Here is a 21899-nt window from a genome sequence, read left to right as displayed (position 1 = left end):
AAGAGCGTCCTTTGCATTTGTACACCAACAACTTTCATCACTGCTGCTGTGAAATGTAAATTTCTCCACTGTGAGATTAAGAAAGGCAAATCCAATCCAATACGATTAAAATAAAAAAATAACATTTTGATGCACAATGTTTTAAATGGGATTTAAATCAGAGCTCATAGAAGACTACTTCAAAATATTTAACCAGAATGCTGTTGTAAGGATCGTTTTAGTGTTTGGTTCATTATGTTGTTGGAGGACGCAATACTCGAGGTTGACACCCATTCAGTGTTTGACAGTAAATATGGTGTTCATTTCTTTCCAGAAGATAAGATAAGATAAGACAAGATACAGACAAAGATCTGATAGAGACTAGATAAGATAATATAAGATACAATAAAATAAGATAAGAAAGCCTTTAATAGTCCCACAATGGGGAAATTTGCAATCTCCGCAGCCAAATCGAATGAGGGGGGGGGGGGGGTTAAAAGAAAAACAAACGATTGCACGCACAAAAATGATTCCGAAGATTGAACTGTACCGCTGCACAAAAATGTTCCGAAAAATTTACAGTGTCCAAAAGAAAACAAAGTACTGCATTGCATCTGTAAACTAATAATAATAATAATAATAATAATAATAATAATAATAATAATAATAATAATAGTACATTACATTTTCAGCGCTTTTCAAAGCTCTCAAGGACACTTTACAGTCACAGACAAGCATAACTACTATAATACATAAAATACAATCACAAATAGAATGCAATAAATAAAATACAATTATAAATAGAAACAAGAGAGAGAGCAGTAAAGTCTCGTTATATCGATATCGGATATATCGATAGTCCCGGTTATATCGATACTATTTCTATGCACGCACGGAGAAAATTACATGCTACACGAAAAATGCAATTTTAAATAGGTGGCTTTTGAGATGAGACTTGACTTGAAGTTGGGAAGAGAATCGATGTTATGAATGTTGGGAGGAAGTGAGTTCCAAATTTGGGGGCAAAGCAGCTGAAGGCTCTGTCACCCATCGTGCTGTGACGGGCATGGGGGGGGGGGGGAGGCGCACACAGTCGCAGGGAGGAAGACGATCTGAGGGAACGAGGGGGAAAGTTTGAACCAAGAGCTGTTGCAGCTAGTATCAAAGCACTTCATCCAAAGTTGATTCTCTAAGAATCTTTGGTGCTTGTAAATATGCACTGATTCCGAGTTATCTCAGTCACCATTGTGAATCTTCATACTTTCACATTGAAAATATGTTTTTCTTTTTCTCCCCCCCCCCCCTCTCTCTCTCATCCATCAGGCACTTTCTTTTTAAGACAGGTACAGGTACCACCCCACTCTTCTCCGCAGCCACACCCGGGTACACCATGGCAACAGGCTCACTGTACTCCCCTCCAACGAGACCTTTGCCAAGAAGCACATTGTCCCGCTCTGCTTTCAAGTTTAAAAAATCTTCCAGATATTGCTCATGGAGGTAAGTGAAAAAAAATCTCTTGTTGTTTACATCAAAACATAGCAGAATATAATTCAATGTCCCGTTTATATATTTATATACATATATTGGGATAACATATTGACATGATTAATATTTGAGAAGGGTTGACGACAATCAATAAAAATAAAATACATGTGCAGTTTGAGTTGGTCTTTCATTTTTAGTTTGACAACCAAAATACAAAAAGTTGATTGATTATGTTATTTGTTGTTATCCCAAAAAAACTAAACACAACAATGGGCCAAATTTACTGCACATATAAAGGAAATTTACATGTAAAGGCTAATGATCAACATGTTCATTGAGGAATTCTCTGTTTCTGAAAGTATATTGCACCACCTTGAACAAGATTTGTTTTGCAGATATGATAGAGCCTTAATGTATTCCTAAAAGGACAACCGTCACCATTTTTTTTGTTTCCTAACAACTATCAGAAAAACGTTTTATAACATCTAAAATACACCAAACACGCAGGCTCATATGTTTAGTCAAATGAAAAACACCAATAAAAATGATTTAAAGTGTCCCAAAACTACTTCAAAATGACCTCGAAGATGCCGAGTTTCAGAAGGTCCCCCCCCCTTGTTCGTTACGTCACACCAGGACGTTTTGCCTTGCTCTGGAATCAAAACAATGACTTCGGATTCGGAGATGCTTTCTAGTTACTCATCCAGTTATGAATATGATTCAAATAGTTCTGAAGATGAAAGCATAAATATTTGCAATCGATTCAAGAAGTCCTTCCGTCTCATTTTTAGGCGTCTGGACTCCAATGTAGCGCACAGAAAATGCACAAGATGGCGCCCAAGCTCCATTGGAAATGGGATGATTTGTCTTCTGGGAATTTGTGTCAACTAGTATCAAATAATAGTCTTGGTCCAACACACAACAATTCACCATCGCGTTATTTATGTTTTTTTCCTTTCGCCATCAACATGGATTTTAGACCAAACAGAGTACCTAAAATGCATTGTGTCGCTTTCTCGGTCAGGGCCGTTCCAGATGTGATGTCACGTCAGGCATCGTCATCAACTCGAAAACAAGACTTCCTGAATATTCAGTGCGAGTCTTAAAACATAAAATATAGCTATATGCCGTGGAATCTTTGTAAAATATGCTCAGTGGAAGTCATTTGAAGTGATTTTACAAATTATGGACACAACTTGTTCGGAGGCGTCGGTTGTCCTTTAATTGGTCAAAATGCAACCAACCTTTTTCCTGTTTGCTGGTAAAAAAAAATCATCATCTCACACATGCACAAGTGTGTGTTTTGATTCTCCTAACGTCATGTTAAATCATTCATCTGTCAATTCGTTCATCCATCCATCAACTTTCAACACTGCTTATCCTGAACAGGGTCACGAGAGGGTGCTCGTTACATCCACTCTCGCTATTGGGATGTTCTGTGATATTTGATACTGCTCAGAGACTTGAATAAGGAGAGACTAAAGTGTGCATGAAAAGTTAGTTCCGGTTAGCAACCAACTTAAGCATATAGGTGTACATGCAAAGGCAATGTATTTCCAAATCAAATACTTTTCTGTGTAAATCCTCTGTGTTTAAACAATCAGATCCATATTTACATGCACCTTCATAGTCCTGGGTAAATCGATTTCAGACGATAGCCACCCCCCCTAGCCCCCTTGGATAGAAATGAAATTCTCGGTAAACGGCGCAGAAGCTATCACGTTGAAGACAGCCATGTCTAAAATTACACTGGAAGATCAACATTGACAAAGCTCACACACCAATTTGATGTTTTCCCTTCTAGGTGTACAGCCCTCAGTGCAGTAGGACTGTCAGTTCTGCTCTCAATCCTGCTCTGTTACTGCATAGGTAAGACTTTATTTGTACTCACAGCACACTCAGTGGCAGGTCAATCATGGAATGAAAAATTACTCTTCCAACTCAAGCATCAAAAAATGTCTCTTTTTTTCTCATTGATTTGCTTTTTTTGTACTTGGATCATCCCTTCCCATTAACTTAACCCTATAATGCCATTTGTATAATATTTGCTACACGGGTTTTTGAGACCTCTATCTCACCGACATGATTTTTTTTTCATAAACAAACCTTTGTATGTGATGTGATACATGGATTGGATTGGATTGGATTTGCCTTTATTAGTCTCACAGTGGAGAAATTTACATTTCACAGCAGCAAAGTGATGAAACAAATGAAAAAAAGAAATACATGAGCTGCTGGAAAGGCAGCCGCTCTCGCGGCGCCGTCTTGAAGTCAAAAGAACAACAACAAAAAAAAAACTAAATAACAAACAATGTAAAACAATGTATTCTGCACTCTGGTGCTTGGTCATGCATCTACATGCAGCTCAAAATTCTTTTTTGTCATTTTGAACATGGTTGCTCCAAGTGTATCATGCTCTTGGGGTTTTTAGGAAATCATTGCTAATTTATGGCAAGTTACGGTTTGAATAATATCAAAATGCAAAGTCATTTTTGAAGATAACTGTTTTCCTCATTGAAATAATGCATATTCATTAAGTAACACATTTTTACATTACATTTACCATATTTATTTGAGTATAACACGTAAAATTTTCTACCTAAAAAGAACTCTAAGGTCGGGTGTGCGTTATAAACGAGGCCTGGGAAAAAAATTGTCATATATATTTAATGCTTTATCCCTTCCAGTAGCTGGGCATTTCCATGGCTATTCTCCGTAGGCCCTTCAGTTTCGATTCTCAGAAAGACCCGGCGGCTCACGTGCATTCCTTTTTTTGATTGTCGATTACCATTTCTTTAGTTACGCTTTTCGCATTTCCTTTCCTCGCCACACTGAAACGTGAGTCAAGCATTGCTGTTTTGCACAATTACTAATATCCAGAGTTTTGATTCAGTGTTCTTTATATTTTAATTGATATACTGTTACCAAGTCGAGAAATTGAAAAAAAAAATTATACAGATTTTTTATTGAAAATTAGGGGTGCGCGTTATACATATGTGTGCGTTATACTCGAATAAATATGGTATATCATGTTAAAATGTCTGTATCAAATTTTATACTCCAGGTTTAAAATACATTTTCCACCAAATTGTCTTTTCACATGTAATTTACATAATGCTTAAGAAAATACAAACACACCCACTTTTAATGATTAAATTCATCTAATTAATCACCAAAATGCCACATTGAAAGACATTTTGACCACTTTATCCTGGAGCCTATCCCAGCAGTAGGCGGAGGACACCCTGAACCGGTGGCCAGCCAATCGCAGGGCACACAGAAATGTGTCACGGTTTGCAAGGTGGTGATGTCGGGTGCGGATCCCAAAAAGCAGGCAGGAGTGAGTAGGAGGTTGTTTGACAAACACGATGCATGCAGCAACCAAGCAGCAAACAAACAATGAATCGGCACCGGATGATCGTGCCAGGTGTCCTTTTAAGTGTTATTGATTATAACGACCAGCACCTGCGAGGCTGCCGGCAGGGCTGACGTCGCTACCCGCTGGTCGCCAATCTGATCGGGACAACCAGCACCTGTGCAGGTGTAGGCGGGGCCGACAGCGCCCCCCGTTGATCGCCAACCAGATCATGACAGTACCCCCCCTTCAAGGGGCTGCTTCCAGAAGTCCCAACAGTCTCCCAAAAGGTCCACTCGCCAGGGAACGGTCGGTGGAGAGGGCAACCGCTGCCTCTCCAGCATACGACGGGCGGCGGCCTGATGGGAACGGGACTCGGCCTGGGGTGGACGAAGACGCGGCACGGATCGTCGTGGGCGTGAGTTCACGCGACGGCGCATGGCTCTACGTGGACGTCGAACTGCCAGGCGCAGAATGGCACCCCGTACGGCCGTATGGGACCAGGTCTCGGCCGGACGCCGACGTGGGCGTGAACTGCCCGGCTCCGGTTGAACGAGACCAGTCCAGAGCCGCTCCGGGATCCAGCGGTGAGTGGGGTCTCGGACTGGCGTTGACGCGGACGTTGCACGGCTCGTCGTGGATGAGACTCAATTCGTCATGCACGACAACAGCGTGGCTGGACGTGGGCGTGCAATGCCAGTCACCCAGTGTCACCCTGGACGGCCACCTGGAAGGAGGTCTCGGCCGGACGTTTACGTGGACGTTGCGGCTCGTCGAGTGACGCAATTCAAACGCGACGAAGCTTGCGCTAACGTGGACGTAGCATTGCCAGGCACAGGGTGGAAATGAGACGGGTCCGATGTACCTGCGGGATCCGATGGTTGGCCGGTTCATTCTGTCAAGGTTTGCAAGGTGGTGATGGCGGGTGCGGATCCCAAAAAGCAGGCAGGAGGGAGCAGGAGGTTGTTTGACAAATTGTATTAAATTAAAGTCAGCAGGAACAAAATGTAAAACATCAAAATCATCTGAATGAAAAAAATACAAAGTAGCAAAAGAAGACCAAAAGTAAAAGTCCGCCAAGGTTAAACAAACACGTACACGATGCATGCAGCAACCAAGCAGCAAACAAACAATGAATCGGCACCGGATGATCGTGCCAGGTGTCCTTTTAAGTGTTATTGATTATAACGACCAGCACCTGCGAGGCTGCCGGCAGGGCTGACGTCGCTACCTGCTGGTCGCCAATCTGATCGGGACGACCAGCACCTGTGCAGGTGCAGGCGGGGCCGACAGCGCCCCCCGTTGGTCGCCAACCAGATCATGACAAAATGAACAAATGATCCCCGCTCCCACTCACACCTAGGGACAATTTGGCGTGCTCAATCAGCCCGATGTGCATATTTTTTAAATGTGGGAGGAAACCGGAGTGCCCGAAAAAAAAAAAAAAAAAAACACACAGGCCCAGGGAGAACATGAAAACTCCACACAGGGAGGCCGGAGCGGGTATTGAACCCAAGACCTCTGCACTGTGAGGTTGACGTACTAACCAGTGGATCATTGGGCCGCCCCCACAATAACAGTTCCTCTAAAATAATGTCTATGCCGTATTGACCCATATGTCTATTAGTAAATGTCAAAAAGGGAGAGAAAGAGAAATCATAATGAAAATGTCATCAGCATGATAATGGATGAAAAATCAGATAGCACTGCATGACAAGGAGGTCAATCAAATGAATGTTTGCTCAACAAGCACAGATTTTGAGGTTCCAACAACAACACAAGACACAATTAGAAATGAGTCAGTGAACAGCACTGCAAAACAGAGAATTCAGCTGGAAAAAAAATCACAATATGAAGCCAGAGCTGTCGATGTCGTTGCATGTGTTGATGAAGGGATGGAGGGCAAGTGAGACTGCACACCATATCTGTATTTCAAATAGTTTTTGTGATGAAATGTGACATGAAACTGTCAAAGTCAAAGTCAGCTTTATTGTCAAATATGCTCATATACATGACATACAGCACAGATGAAATTAATGTCCTCTCTGACCCAGCGTGCAAGGCATGCAAGGCACTTATAACGTGGCTAAAAAGACATACAATTGAAAACAGTGAAGTCTTGCAGAGAAAAATGAGAAAGAACAAAAAAATAGAGTTCAGGATGATAGTACAGCATGTAGCATACTCAGAGTTGGGTGAGTGTGGCAGTGGAAAGGGGCAGGGTGGGCAGGGCTGGGAGGGAGTTACGTCTCCGGACTGCCTGGTGGCAGAAACTGCCCTTGAGCCTGCTGGTCTTGGCTCGGAGACTCCGCAGTCTCCTACCCGATGGCAGCAGGCTGAAGAGGGTGTGGGAGGGGTGGTTGGGATCGTCAGCGATCCTGATGGCTCTGCAGGTGAGGCAGGTGTTGTAAATGTCCTGAGGGGGGGTGGGGGGGACACCGATGATCTTCTCAGCTGTCCTCACAATGCGCTGCAGAGTCTTACGGCAGGACACGGTGTGTATATATATATATATATATATATTTATATATATATGAGAATCGAATGTTGGGAAGAAGTGAGTTCCAGAGTTTGATGGGAGAACAGCTGAAAGCCCTGTCCCCCATCATGCTGAGACGTGCAGGGGGCACGCATAGGTGGAGGGAGGGAAGAGGGTCTGAGGGAACGAGAAGGAATATAAATTTGAAGAAGGTCAGGTATGGGTATAATACAGCTTGTTGCAAGTGTACATGTCAATCGCTTTTGTGGTTGGAGACATTTATTACCTTGCTGGATCCATGTGTTTGAGGTCAAGTTTTCAAATGAGCTTTGTACTGATCTTTATGTTTTGTGTTCCTTTTTAAATTCCTCCAAAGTGCCTTAGTTCAAAGACCCAGTATTGTTTGACTGTTTCCACCACCAAGAATCATCTAATACAGTCACAAACATAACACACAACACACATATAAATCTACACTAAGATGCACACAGCCCCTGTCGATTCAACAGCACTCTCCCATGACCCTTTGCTCCTGTCCTCACCAGGAGGTGCTGTGGGTAACAGACTGGCACAGCATGGCTCTAATTTAATGAGGCAGAGAGGTGTGTAAGCAGAAATAATAAATAAATAAATGCAGTAAAAAAATAAAAATAAACGTGTGCGTGCGTGTGTGTGTATGTGTGTGTTTAGTGTTGGAGGCCTGCAGGGTTTTCTCTTGTAAAGTATTCCCATGTTGCATCAGTAATTGGTCCTTGACATAACTCTTACTTAAATATATTATGTGAATCCAGTCCAAGATCTCTAAAATCTTTTATTTTTAATCAACTGCAACATGTCTCTGTGTCTAATCTTTGCAGAATCCATGTGCATAGTATCATCTCATGGGATTTGCTTGTTTAGGCTTGTTCAACCTAATTGGTTCTTTCTGAGTATTCCCTTATGTCTTATTGTCCTGTGTGTGTGTGTGTGTGTGTGTGTGTGTGTGTGTGTGTGTGTGTGTGTGTGTGTGTGTGTGTGTGTGTGTGTGTCTGTGTGTGTCTGCGTGTGTGTGTTGTGTGTGTGTGTGCGTGTGTGTGTGCGGTCAAACAAAATCTCACGTTTTAATCATTTCTTGTTTGATATTTAGCAGATTTTTGGGAATTATTAGCAAAATGTGCATAAGGTCATATTGCTTATATTCTTAGAATACAAAAAAATCCAAGGGGAAACATGTCATTGTATTAAAACATTTTCTAGAAGTCCATGTAAAGTGAAGTCATAGATTCATTTCAAAATGGTGTATGGCCTAATTTACAACAGATTCTTTCATTACAGACAGTGGTGTTTCATGGCATCCCTGATCCAGTGTTGATGTTTGTGTGTATGGCCTGAAAACTATATAGTACTAACTGGAGGTATGGTGTTTTTGTTGTTTGTTTGGCCAATGTTTTTTGGATTTTTTTTGGGCTCAGAAATCTCATTGAGTCAATTGGGTGTTTGACATGAGTCACTCCTGCCTTACTACAGTAAAGTCTCGTTATATCGATATCGCATATATCGATAGTCCCGGTTATATCGATACTATTTCTATGCACGCACGGAGAAAATTACATGCAAACAGGGTCGGATATATCGATAGTCCCGGTTATATCGATATTTTTTCGGACTCCCTTGAATATCGATATAACGAGACTTTACTGTAGTACTAACTGGAGGTATGGTGTTTTTGTTTGTTGTTTGGCCAATGTTTTTTGGATTTTTTGGGGCTCAGAAATCTCATTGACTCAATTGGGTGTTTGACATGAGTCGCTCCTGCCTTACTATATCAGAACTTGAAAAACGGCAATTACGACAACTACAGTGTAATTGTCACGTTTTGGTTTGCGACCAACGGGTGGCACTGTCAGGCCCAGCCTGCAGCTGCACAGGTGTTGTTTTAATCAGTGGCAGTTAAAAGAAGTCCCGGCACGACCATTCAGTCGGGTCATTGTTTGTTTCATCCTGTGAAGTTTGTTTCGTCTTGTCTGGTTTGCTTTGTTTTAGTCATGTTTTAGTCATGGTTTTGTTTTGCTACTGTGGACCTTTCTTTTCTGATGACTTTGTTATTTGAGATGTTGTTCCTGTCGACTTTATTGAAAACAGTTTGGCAAATACACACTGCTCCTCCCTCGTGCCTGCTTTTTTGGGGTCCACCACCACCACCACCTTGCAAATTGTGATAGGAATGTTGTTCTCTTGAGTGTGTATTGCTCGAGCTGATGTATGACTCTGTCTTTACTTCAATACCCCAAAATGAGGTCACTTAGTTCAATGGTCATCCTGTTGGAGAGCTGAAAATCTACACACACAGCATTGCTTCAATTTACAAGCTGAACCTCTTAATATCATTTAAATGAAGTAGAATGCCATTTTTATCAGTACAGTACATATATAAAAAACACATTTGATATATGTAACTGTCATGATTTCCCATAAGGTGGATGTGCTATTTACAATGTGAATCCAGGTTATTTTGGTTTTTTTTTCACGTGTGGCTATTAAAAAGCCTGACAGCAGTCGGCAGGAACAAGCAGCGGTATCTCCTTCTTCCAGCGAGGGTGTAACAGACTCTGGCTGAACGAGTGCTGTCAGGGTGGGCAGGAGGGTTGGGAGGTGCCTTTCATCATAGCTTTTATTTTAGCCAGTGTCCATCTTTTAAAGCCTTGTTTTATTTATCGATGTTCGTAATTACAGTGAAACTCCTCTCCAATGAAATCATGTTTGCAGCAAGAAATATTTCACCACAGGGGACTTTGCACTATATAATTTCATCTCTCTCACACACACATACGCACGCACACACGCACGCACACACACACACGCAACACATACGCACGCACGCGCACACACCCACACACCCACACAACACGTACGCACGCACACACACACACACACACACATATTCATTTGAACTGAATGTTATAATCTCTTCAGTACGTGTGATGAGCAGAATAATGTTGCCTCGAGGAATTGCAACAAAGATGCTCCGCACGGATTTAGCTCAAGTTGTATTCACTGATGTCGTGTTTTCATCTTTGAACTGCAAACTAATTGACTATCACTCAGCAGCACTTATTGCTCTTCTGTATTGCCTGAATGCTCCATGACATGAGATCTAACCTACCCATTGAATGTCTTCTTTATGATCAAACAACCAATCATGAGTTATTATGCCTGATCTCTTGGGTAATAATCATAGGAGGGGAAACAATCTATGGTTATTCTCTCTGTGAATAATTTCATGAGGACTTAAACACATGCACCCCTGCTTGCTCATCTAATTAAATCAATATACCGGCCCCAATGTCCAAGTGTTGTTGCTGAGGCGGATCAGCGAAAGTAGAAAAGAATTTCATCTCACTTAAGAGCCAAAGCTATGCGTGGAATCAAATCTGACTCGCTTGTTGAAATCTCTTGACATCGCAAAGGTTCTTTCTTGCCTGAGATTCAGGGTTTTATCTTCTGAGACAGTGGTTCTTTTTAACAACTAGCACGTCTTACTTTTTGTGCTGTTTGGGTGGAATTTGGCAGATGGAACTGCACCACAATATTTATTTTGATGGACCAAGAGGTTTCCTTGAACGTGTCTCTGGTTCAATTGACAATTTGGTGGCTAAGACTAGAATAAACGTCACGACTCCGACACAGTCTCTGTTCTGCTTCGGCCATTCCCAAGAGCCATTTGCATCTTGTGGTGACAGAGAATTGGAGCAAACACTTCAATTAGCTGAGCTTGAAGTCAGCTCATGTTCATGTTCACAATGCACTAAATAGCCTCTTACAAATTTGCTCTTTCTACAATCAGTGGGTCAAAGAAACCCTTCCTCTACAGGTGATGGAAGGATCACTCTACAAAATATTGGTGGGATTTGGGGATTTTTGTACAGCAGGGGTCGGGAACTTATGGCTCTTTTTATGATACATCTGGCTCGCAGATAAACAAAATATTCTCGCTTTTTAGCTGCTCACTTCCAGTTTAGGCTGCAGTGGGCAATTATGATTGGATGATACTGACCTATGTTGACGTTGCTGTCGAAACAGCAAATGCTCCCTTTTGAATAAGCCCACTCGGTCATGAGCTCAAAGTTAATAAACAACGAATAAAATGGTGAAAGGAAAAAAAGATGACGAGTATTGTACACTTCAGGCTACCTAGCAGTAACTTTGCGTATGGACCCGGCAAGTTGACTTTCATTCCGATAGTTAGGCTGGATTTTTTTTACCAATCACGAGGAACGGAAAACCACTCACATTAATGGTGAGTATTATCACAAAATGTTTTCAAAGAATACATTCTGACATAAATCAGTTTTATATGATATATACAGAGAGAAGAGAAGAGAATGGAGAAGATAAGAACTTAAGTCAAGATAAGATAAGCCACAAAACATCATAATGGAGAAATTCCTAATTAACAGCAGCAAAGTTATGTTAGGAAGAAGAAAGGAAAAAGCAGTAGAAGAACAAACCATTGGAGCTGTTGTAAAGGCAGACACTCTCGGGAGCCATCTTGAACTTTAATCTCTCATTTTCTATAGCTTTTAACTTTCATTGGAAACCGACACAAACCCATGTGCAGTAATCCATCACAAATAATTATATCCCTCAGTCACTGCTCCAAAACACAATATTGTGGTTTTTTTTTGCCCAGTCTGAGCTTTTTCCCCCAGCCATAGTCATGTGTTGATGTTTCTATTGTGTGCAGCTACTTCAAGAAATAAAATTTAGTACAGTCAACACACATTTTATTTCAGAGTTCTGTGAAGATTGAAAGGTGTGTGGATATAAATGTCACCTTCTTCAAGTGTGCTTTCTTTCTCCTGACCAAAATTGATAAACCTTCTCTTCTAATTCTTCTGATTTTTTTCCCTCTTACCCCTTCCATTATTTTGAAATTTACCACAACTGCTTGCTTTTCTTTCATTTTGCGGTTCACCCACTCCTGCTCTTGGCTGTCATTTTCTCACTTTCCTCTTCTTTACTGCAGCGATGCATCTGTTTGGTCTGAACTGGCAGCTCCAGGAGAGTGAGGGATATGGAGCGTTTGAAAATGGAGGTGAGGGAAGAGATTCAACTCCTTACACCTTTATGGTCTCCACAGACAATGGTGAGTTCCTCTTAAAAAAAACAACAACAAAATACCGTAATTTCCAGACGACCTGTCAGCACCTGATTATAAGCCTCACCCAGTACATTTTTAAAGGGAAAAACATTGTGTCCATACATAAACCGTACCTGTCTATAAACCGCACATTAGCCCTCGCTAACAGGTCTGGGTAGAAAAACATACCAAGTCACTGAGACACGGAAGAAACACATTAACCTTCACTAACACTTACTACTTCACTAACGTATTTATTATTATTATTATTATTATTATTATTATTATTATATTTTGATCATGTTTGTTTAATGGCTGTCACTGCAGCAACTCCTTTCAATTACAATGGTACTTGTGCTTACAAAATTGGTTTTGATTTGATTTTTAACAAGTAAATTGTGTCCATAGAGATGCAATTTCGATGCAAATTCTCTAAACCGGTCCAAGTCCCTCAAAATTCTGACATAAATGTTTGCCTAATTTTCAGATCAATGGTGACACTAATCCAGTCAATTGGTCACCACTGTTCAGTCAATGCATCAAGGTGGTGCTCTTCTCCCAGTCTCTTCAAATTGAATTACAGTAATTGGGGGAAAGAGAGACGAGTGGACTTTCTTTGGCGCTTGCAAGTGTTCTTGCTCATTCACATGTGATAGCCAAGAAGGTAAAAAAAGGACAAGCTCGACAGCAACAATCTCCCATACATTTGTATACACGTGTGCAGAAAAGGGGTGGTGTGGAAGTGCCAAGTATGAACAGATAATGGAGAGGAATGAAAAACTGAAACCAGCATTTCACCTGTTCGTACTTTGTGTGGCTCCGTTGTGTTTTTGGCTCTATAAAAATAAATGGAATTACAGAAAGAAATGTGGGTATTGTATTTATTATATTTTATTTTATGTGTGTATTTGTCATGGACAAATAAACATAGAAAAACATTTAATTGTTGCATATAGAGTATTTAGCACTGAGTTAATCCGCAAACCTTGACCTTTGATGGCCTTTTCAGATAGAAACCAGCGCTGAAAACACAGCATAGCATAGCAACCGTTTAAAAGGGCAGAAAGCAGATACATTCAATCTTACAAACACATTCTCTTGTTCTCCACCAAAGAGTATTTCCTTCACATTAGAGTGTGAAGGGTCATTGCTGAGTGGTGTTGCTCAGAACTGAGTTTGCCTCATTTGCAAATGTATGATAAATTGAATCCTGCCAGTTTACTGCCTGATGGGCATTCTATCAAGGAAAGCCAAGGTATTTGGCTGCAGTACTTTTAGTTCTAGAGGCAACATTTTCATGTGATGTTTTGTAACTTGAACATTTCATATTAAGACATTCGTAAGTGGAGTTACCACTGTCTAAACTCTTGCATTTCATTTCATTTAAAGAAAATCTAACCTCTTTGTTGTTCACATCATGTGAACTCAGGAGAGAGCAAAATATTCGGGCACCATAAAACAAGACATTTATTGGACCCTGTAAAAGGAAAAGTTACCTCGGCTGTCACATTTACTGTTGTGTGTGTCTGTTGTTTGATTTATCAAAGATTTTTTTGAAGTGAAAAGCCCATTGAGAAACGCAGGGCAAATAATCTAACAAAATATTAACCTTTGTTTTGTGTTGCAAGTTAAAGTTACAGCTTGTTCGGTCAGTCTTAACTGGGATAAGTGGACGGCATATTTCACGCAGTGTCAGTTTATTACATAGATGTTGTAACTGTTAAACTGTAATTACTCAATGCTACCCCTTGAAAACCGACATTGTTTCATATCCTCTCTCCATTTAAAACATACATAAATGTACATAAGGCACAAAGTTCTCATCATACACTCGAGTCAATCAATGTGAGACCTGGTTCTATTGTTGAGTCAACTGTCTGTGAATGGATTTTCCCTCACAAGGTATTCTCATAGATTCAAATACCGTATGGCTGGGTTAAACATGTAGGCATACTGCATATAATTGCCATCAGGTGCATCAGGGTGCGGAGATCATCGACAAATGTGTGGTTGAGTTTCTCACTGTAATATTAAGATTAAAATGTAAAAAGATGTACATTGCTCAATGTGACTCTCGCTTTGTGGATGCTGTAATTCAAAAATGAACCTACCAGTTGCAGCGATAATAATGTTTATTTGTTTCTCCGCAGGTAAAATTCTTCTTGAAAATAACACGCTAGACACAGGAAAAGTGGATGTAGGTCGAAGAGCAATTCAAGATGTCCCACCAGGTTAATTACTCACTCACATGCACTCAGACAGCCTTTTTCAGGCACATCGCCATGAGTCATTGATCCAGACATCCATGCTTTGTTCTTTTTCTCTCTTCAAAGGTGTTTTTTGGAGATCACAGCTTTACATTGACCAACCTCAGTTTGTGAAATTTAACATCTCAGTGCAGAGAGATGCTCTTGTTGGAGTGTATGGGCGCAAAGGATTACCACCCTCACATACGCAGGTACGACTAGTTCAAGACTTTCCTTTTCATCACACAAGAGCAAAAGAAACACCAAAACTGTACAAAGTTATATGACTCTTCCTTGAGACTTTGACCCTTTCGCGAACAGAAAGTGTTGAATAATTCTGCATTCTCATTTATCAAACCCAGATGCCCTTTGGTACTGTTGGGAGTTGATCTTGGTCAAGTGCTTTATGGATTCTTTGTTCATAATGAGCAGTTAAGCCCCTTACAAACTAAAAAAAATCATTAATCACGACCCTTACATCTCTTTGTGGTGAATCCCATTTTATGTAAAGAAAGTAATCAATGTATCTGCAAAAGACATGCTTTTTCAGCAGATATCCCTATCACACAGCTCAATGTTAGCACTTAAGATAATAGACATGGATGTCTGTCCTTGTCATAACCACACTCATTTTTTCTTTACTTTAGATTTTCTTAACCCACCGATAACAAGGAACATACATTTGTGCATACTGTATATGCAGCTGAATATTTATGGTATATCATGCTCAAGCTTTGACAATAACTTGATGTAAGACTCCAATGTCACTGAAATAGGGCACAACCCACCAATAACGGTTAGAAGCATCATTAAAGTGATTGAGAGATGTTTCAACAAAGCTAATGAGACGAAAACATGAAATTTAGGCGTCCGTTCCCCCCAGGCACCGCTCCTTCCCAGAGTAGAGGAGGGGGGCTTAGCTGAGGGGGTTTAGCTGGCTGGATTGCAGGGCAACACACAGAACCACCCCCAGGCCCCCCTTGGGGGCTCTCTGTAGCCTGAAACAATGGCTGCTTTTCATCCGCCATGAGCTCCGTTTTTTGGCGGGAACGTGCAACAGTTTCATCGCCAGAGCTCATTTTTGAAGACATTGCGACCATAGCTTTCTCCTCTTTTTTAATTTGCTTCACTTCAAGATCATTCTCTCTTATCCGTGCTTGTGCAAGCCACGTTTCACACGCCAAAATTCAGCACAAATCTTTTGTAGAAGCCTGCCAACCGCAGATGCCTCCTGGAGCTTCAAACGAAACATATCTTCACTCTCAGTGTTAACTCAAACACAAAGAAGACTCCCGCTGTGTCAACGTCTCCAACCACGAGACGCGCTCACGTACACAAAATGAATGCACATAGACACACACACAGCGCACGCACTCACACGCACACACTCTCACTAACGGCTCAAATGGCCCCACACCCCAACCGCCTTTGTTCAAGATCTTTCTCTCAGACAAATAATTTTTTTAGCTCACCATTCAGCACGTCAACCAAAATGAATGCATTAATATCACGGAGAATCCATGATCAATTGCAGCTGTATTTGAACAAAAAAAGAACACATAATCCCCTGGGCAAAATTAATACATCGATTCCAGGAGTTAACCCCTTGTTAAGAATCTTTCCCTGGAAGATTCCGGTCTTATCCTACGTTCGCCGGCGTGCGGAACAAACGCTATTTTGACCCGTAATGGCGTCAATCAGTCACGCGCAAAATATTTTTTGCACATCGGCCCGAATTTAAGGTGGTCCGCCGTGACCAGACCAAAAAAAAATGTGTTACTAGCCATCAATAGGATACTTCTGGCAATAAAGGATCGCACAATACATTCAAACAAAATGGATGCGTGCTGCCGCGTCACCCACCTTGAAAAACTCGTCGAACTCAACCGCGCGGTCAGGTCAGGATGAAGAGAAGCTCCACCACGCCGAATGGCAGCAACTTTTCGGCTCTCGTTTTCAGTCAAAAAGCAGGCATCACCAAGGGAACGACCCCCTCGTCTCTTGTGGGCAACCCACAAACAGACACCACCAAAAACAGGGAGCTTTTGTCTCTCGTCAACGAACGCATGCAGTCGGGCACCCACCAACCGCTCCGGACCCGACTCTTGGCACGGGTGTCTGGCACCAATTTATGTTGGAATCTAATCAAGTTCAACGGAGTTTTATGATGAAATACCAGCGGGGACGATAGATGGTGAACAGAAAATACTACTTTATTCTAGTAAAACAATAGAAGAACATCTCTCGTCGGAGCGGGAAGCCAAGAGCACAAAGCCCGCCCCTTCAACCTAGTTTAACTCACAAAGCAGCGATCTGTTGTCCAATCAGCTATGGGACAGGGGGTTGGGAGAACTGTTGGGTAAAATTCATTTATCTTCGTCTGGTTCGGACTTCGTCGAGTGTCTTGATGAAATGCCAGTTGAGTCGATAGTTGGTACACAGCAAAAACTACTTTATTCAGTAACAATCGAGAGAAACATCTCTAGTTGGAGCTGGACAAAAGAAGAACCAACGCCTGCCTCTTCAGGCTTAGTTTAAAAGAATACCGCGACAGTCTGTTGACCAATCAGTTGCGGACAAGTCGATCTTCCGTCCAATCGGCTCCGAACAACTCAGTGTTGGGAGGGCCTTAGACTGAAATTGGAGTTGTTGCCTCTTTGCAACGACTATTGAACTAATAAACTTGCTATGTAACTTGATAATGCTATGTAATTAAATTAAACATGCAATAATGATAATATGTACTAAGATAAACATGAAATAACATAATATGTTTACTAATCTAAGCATGGAATAATGTAATATGTTTACTAATGTGCATAAGCACTCTATCAAACATTACACTGAATAACATCTCTAATTACACCCTACATACGCAACAATTTAACTAATAAGCTACATACATCCATATAGACTAAACTAAACTTGAAATAACATAAGATGTACTAAACTAAACATGAAATAACATAACATGTACTAAACTTAACATGAAATAACACAGGATGTTTACGGATGTGTATAAAAACACTATCAAAAATAGCTCATGATGAGTGACATTTTTAATCACAGCTAACTAGATCTGGTTACATCACAAATCCCACTCTCTGTAACTGACATATACCTGCTGAGTAACATGCACGATTGAAATTTCATGTTTTGTCTTTGCGACTTGTTTTCCTTAAAAAAAAAAAGAACAACACGCGCTGAAATGAAAAGAAAAAAAACGAAGCAATTGTTGATAAGAAAGGGAAGGCCGCGTCGGTAGTTTGCCAATGTTCTGCATAGTTCAAGTGGTTGAACTATGGTGTAATGTTTTTTTTTCCTTTTCCAATTTCATATTTCTTTATGTTAGGATGACTGTACCAGGCAACATTTTTTTTGGTCTGTTCTGGTGTTTTTGGTAAGAATAATACTTTGCACAAAAACGTTTTTATGTTCGTATGTGGAAGTTCACGCTTCATAGATTCATTGCAAATGTTGACAAAATATGTTGTACATTTTGTTTGAACATGTGTTTATAACATTTTCACATAGACCAGTGTGTTTCTTTATGCTCTTCATACTTGAGTGAACTACTTTTAAATGTTAACATCCCTATCAGTTATGTATTAATTTTCTTCATTATCTCAATAATAAAGCCCAATGGCCTTAAAATGTGAAGCTCAAATTTAAGATTGTATTTGTATGGTTGAAAATCTGTGATTGGAAAAAAAAAAAACTTGCTTACATTGCTTGTGTCACACTTGTCTTTCAGTATGACTTTGTGGAGCTACTTGATGGAAGTCGACTAATTTCCAAAGACAAGAGATCTCTGAGTGACACAGACATGTCACATGTATACTCACTTGGTGGTTTTGAAAAGGACCCCATTCGAGAGATCCGTCACAGACGATCGGTGAACATATACGAGACTGGCTTCATCCAGTATCTAGACACAGGCATTTGGCATATGGCGTTTTACAACGACGGACGGAATATAGAACAAATGTCTTACAATACTGCCCTCAGCGGTAAGTACATAATCTCGTGCTCAACATAAAATAGTTAACACATTCAAATGTACTTAGGTAGGGTATTTAAACATTTCATGCATCAATAATGACAACATGTAACCTGATAACATGATTGGATTGGATTGATTAAGCTGTATTCATCTTTTAGGGTAGATATTTACATTTAACAGCAGCAAAGTTATGAAAGGAATATGAAAGGAAAGTAAGAAGTCGAAAGACAAAGCACAGTAGTTACTGGAAAGGCAGCCAGTCTCGAAGCGCCATTTTATATATGATTTATAATCTTATTATTGATTGATTATTATTGATTTTATTTTATTGATTGATTATTATTGATTATATATATAATCAATAATAATCAATCAATAAAATAAAATCAATAATAATCAATCAATAATAAGATTATAAATTCTATATATATATATATATATATATATATATATATATATATATATATATATATATATATATATATATATATATACAGTAAAGTCTCGTTATATCGATATCGGTTATATCGATAGTCCCGCTTATTACGATACTATTTCTATACACGCACAGAGAAAATTACATGCGCGCAGGGTCGGATATATCGATAGTCCCGGTTATATCGATATTTTTCGGACTCCCTAGAATATCGATATAACGAGACTTTACTGTATATATATATATATATATATATATATATATATATATATATATATATATATATATATATATATATATATATATATATATATATATATATATAAAACACAAAGACACAGAGGGTCATTCATTCTTAAGCACTTTCTGTACCCACCTTGTGACATGAAGCAATTCTACATGAAAGAGGAGAGGATCAAAGCGTCCTTTTCACCAGTGGATCATGGACGTCCTAATGGAATGTGCACGTCTACTACAAGCTAAATGATGAAAGCAGACACGAAGCTATAACATCTATTGAAAAAAAGCGATTGTCTCACATCTCCTGTCCCACGCGACCGTTCCACATAATTATGCATTGGCGCTCTGCGTTTGACGCATCTTTCTTCTTATCGGGGGCTCTTCAAGCCATGTACCCATCCAGTCGCAGACTGTCCAACAGCACCGACCTTTCCGCTGAACAAAGCGGGGCTGTGAAGATGCTGCCCATTACAGGCACAAAAAAAGCACAATCGCCTCATAGTTGGCCAGCGATGACAGTCAAAAGGCACAGCCATTCCTCCCATTCAAAAACAGTATTGGTAGATTTGTGCTGCTGAAAAGGCGCAACAACTAAGCACAGTCTCCCCTTTGATGAATGCGGTGGCCAAAAATGCAGAAAAAACAATCTGTATCCGTTCCACACGACGCACAACACAAAGTGACAAAAGAAAACACAAAAACAAGACAAAAACAACAAAAAAGCAAGGCTCAAGAGAGCACTTGCTGATCTTGGACATCATGATAGGATGTCCACGGTGGTGACCGTTGTCCCTGAAATAGTTAAAAAAAAAACATTTGCTGTTGAGCGTATGCCAAAGAAACTACAATATATTCAGTGAAATCCCTAATACACCGAACAACAAGGCCAAAATAATCATTTGGAGAATAAGATACAGTAAAGTCTCGTTATATCGATATTCAAGGGAGTCCGAAAAAATATCGATATAACCGGGACTATCGATATATCCGACCCTGTTTGCATGTAATTTTCTCTGTGCGTGCATAGAAATAGTATCGATATAACCGGGACTATCGATATATCCGATATCGATATAACGAGACTTTACTGTACTTCAGACAGTGAAAAACAAACAAACAAACAAACAAACTGTTTGCATCTGATAAAAGACCAAAATGCAGGTTGCAGTTTGTTGAATAAAATACTGGTGTTTTCAGTGGTGTGCAGCAGTGAGACAAACATGGTGTTTGATGGCGAGAATGAGAAGGATGATTGTCTGTAAAAATCTATTGATTGGACTGACTATATAGTTGCTGTAACTACAGCAACCACAACAGATGTGTGTTTTAGTTCTCATGATATATAGTTCCCTATCCTGCCTAGCCAATTAACTTACAACCTTACACCACCCCTTTGCTTCTGTCGACATCAGAGTCCATTATGGAGTGTCCCCAGAATTGTCATGGAAACGGAGATTGCCTCTCAGGAATATGCCATTGTTTCCCTGGTTTTCTGGGGCCTGACTGCTCTCGAGGTACGCACACACAGTCTGCCTCGCATACGGAAGGTAATTGCTGTGAGGGCATTATCCGTAGATTGAATGTGACCTGCACAAACAAAATTTAATAGTTTCATTAATTTAAAAACATAATTATTATTATTGCAGCTTTAGTTTGTATTTGAGTGAAGAAATATACGTTATTGACCTACTCATTGACTACAAACAACCCCTCAGTACAACAAAAAGCATTGTGTTGAAATAATACTTCTCTGAAAATGTAAAAACAAACTTAGAATAATTATGTTACTGGGAAATTTAAACACCAAACTACATATAAATTAGATTGTGAACTTGGTAGGTTTCTAGCCAGTATGTGGATCTCTCATACACGATATTGCCTTGCATAAAAATTGTCAGTTGCATGGAAATGAATAATTCTGTTTGTTCTTGTGCATTATTGGCGCATGATTTATGTTGAAAACAGAAGGGTATGCAAGTCTACATTGTAGCATCACCCACCACCTCACGACCATTAATTTATGAACTTAATTGTTAAACATGCGAATCAAACCTCTGAAGAACGAGGACATTGATTCGATGTGGCGACCCATGAAGGGAATAGCCAATAGGAAAAGAAGTTCTCCTGCAGTACTGAGAGAGTTGGATCTTTACATTTCCAAAGTAATTTACACTTGTGTCCTACACAGCTTCCTGTCCTGTGCTGTGCAGCGGGAATGGGCAGTATTCCCGTGGACACTGCCAATGCTACAGTGGGTGGAAGGGCACAGAGTGTGACGTGCCCTACAACCAATGTATTGACATCCATTGTGGAGGACATGGCATTTGCATTATGGGTGCCTGTATCTGCAATACTGGTTATCAGGGATACAACTGTGACGAAGGTAAATGTGCAATACATGGGTATTCAAATCATTTTTGAATTCATAACGGAAAACTAAAACTGTGCCCTGGTCAAATTGCCCACGTCAGAAAGCTTGCAGTAACTACACGTCGTGTTTTCAGTAATGTTTCAACGTTTTGTAAAAATAGCAAAACCATTCTAAACATTTTGATTG

The 21899-nt window shown here is 40.2% G+C and overlaps 1 protein-coding gene across 1 annotated transcript in view; it reads left to right on the top strand.

The window, feature by feature from the left end:
* LOC148892058 (teneurin-3-like) overlaps window positions 1–21899 on the top strand; it is a 244330-nt gene that overhangs the window by 105818 nt on the left and 116613 nt on the right. Inside the window, exons 3-10 of the mRNA XM_089006884.1 lie at window positions 1303–1476; window positions 3269–3333; window positions 12304–12423; window positions 14568–14648; window positions 14751–14875; window positions 18418–18673; window positions 20755–20856; window positions 21531–21725. Of these exons, the coding sequence (XP_088863010.1) occupies window positions 1303–1476; window positions 3269–3333; window positions 12304–12423; window positions 14568–14648; window positions 14751–14875; window positions 18418–18673; window positions 20755–20856; window positions 21531–21725 (1118 nt within the window). The remainder of the gene's footprint in view (window positions 1–1302; window positions 1477–3268; window positions 3334–12303; window positions 12424–14567; window positions 14649–14750; window positions 14876–18417; window positions 18674–20754; window positions 20857–21530; window positions 21726–21899) is intronic.

Source organism: Hippocampus bargibanti, linkage group LG10, assembly GCF_051943395.1.
Source record: "Hippocampus bargibanti isolate YZ-2025 linkage group LG10, ASM5194339v1, whole genome shotgun sequence".
NCBI classification, from domain to species: domain Eukaryota; kingdom Metazoa; phylum Chordata; class Actinopteri; order Syngnathiformes; family Syngnathidae; genus Hippocampus; species Hippocampus bargibanti.
Note: the sequence above shows the minus strand (reverse complement) of the source record. Positions and strands in the feature narration are given on the sequence as shown.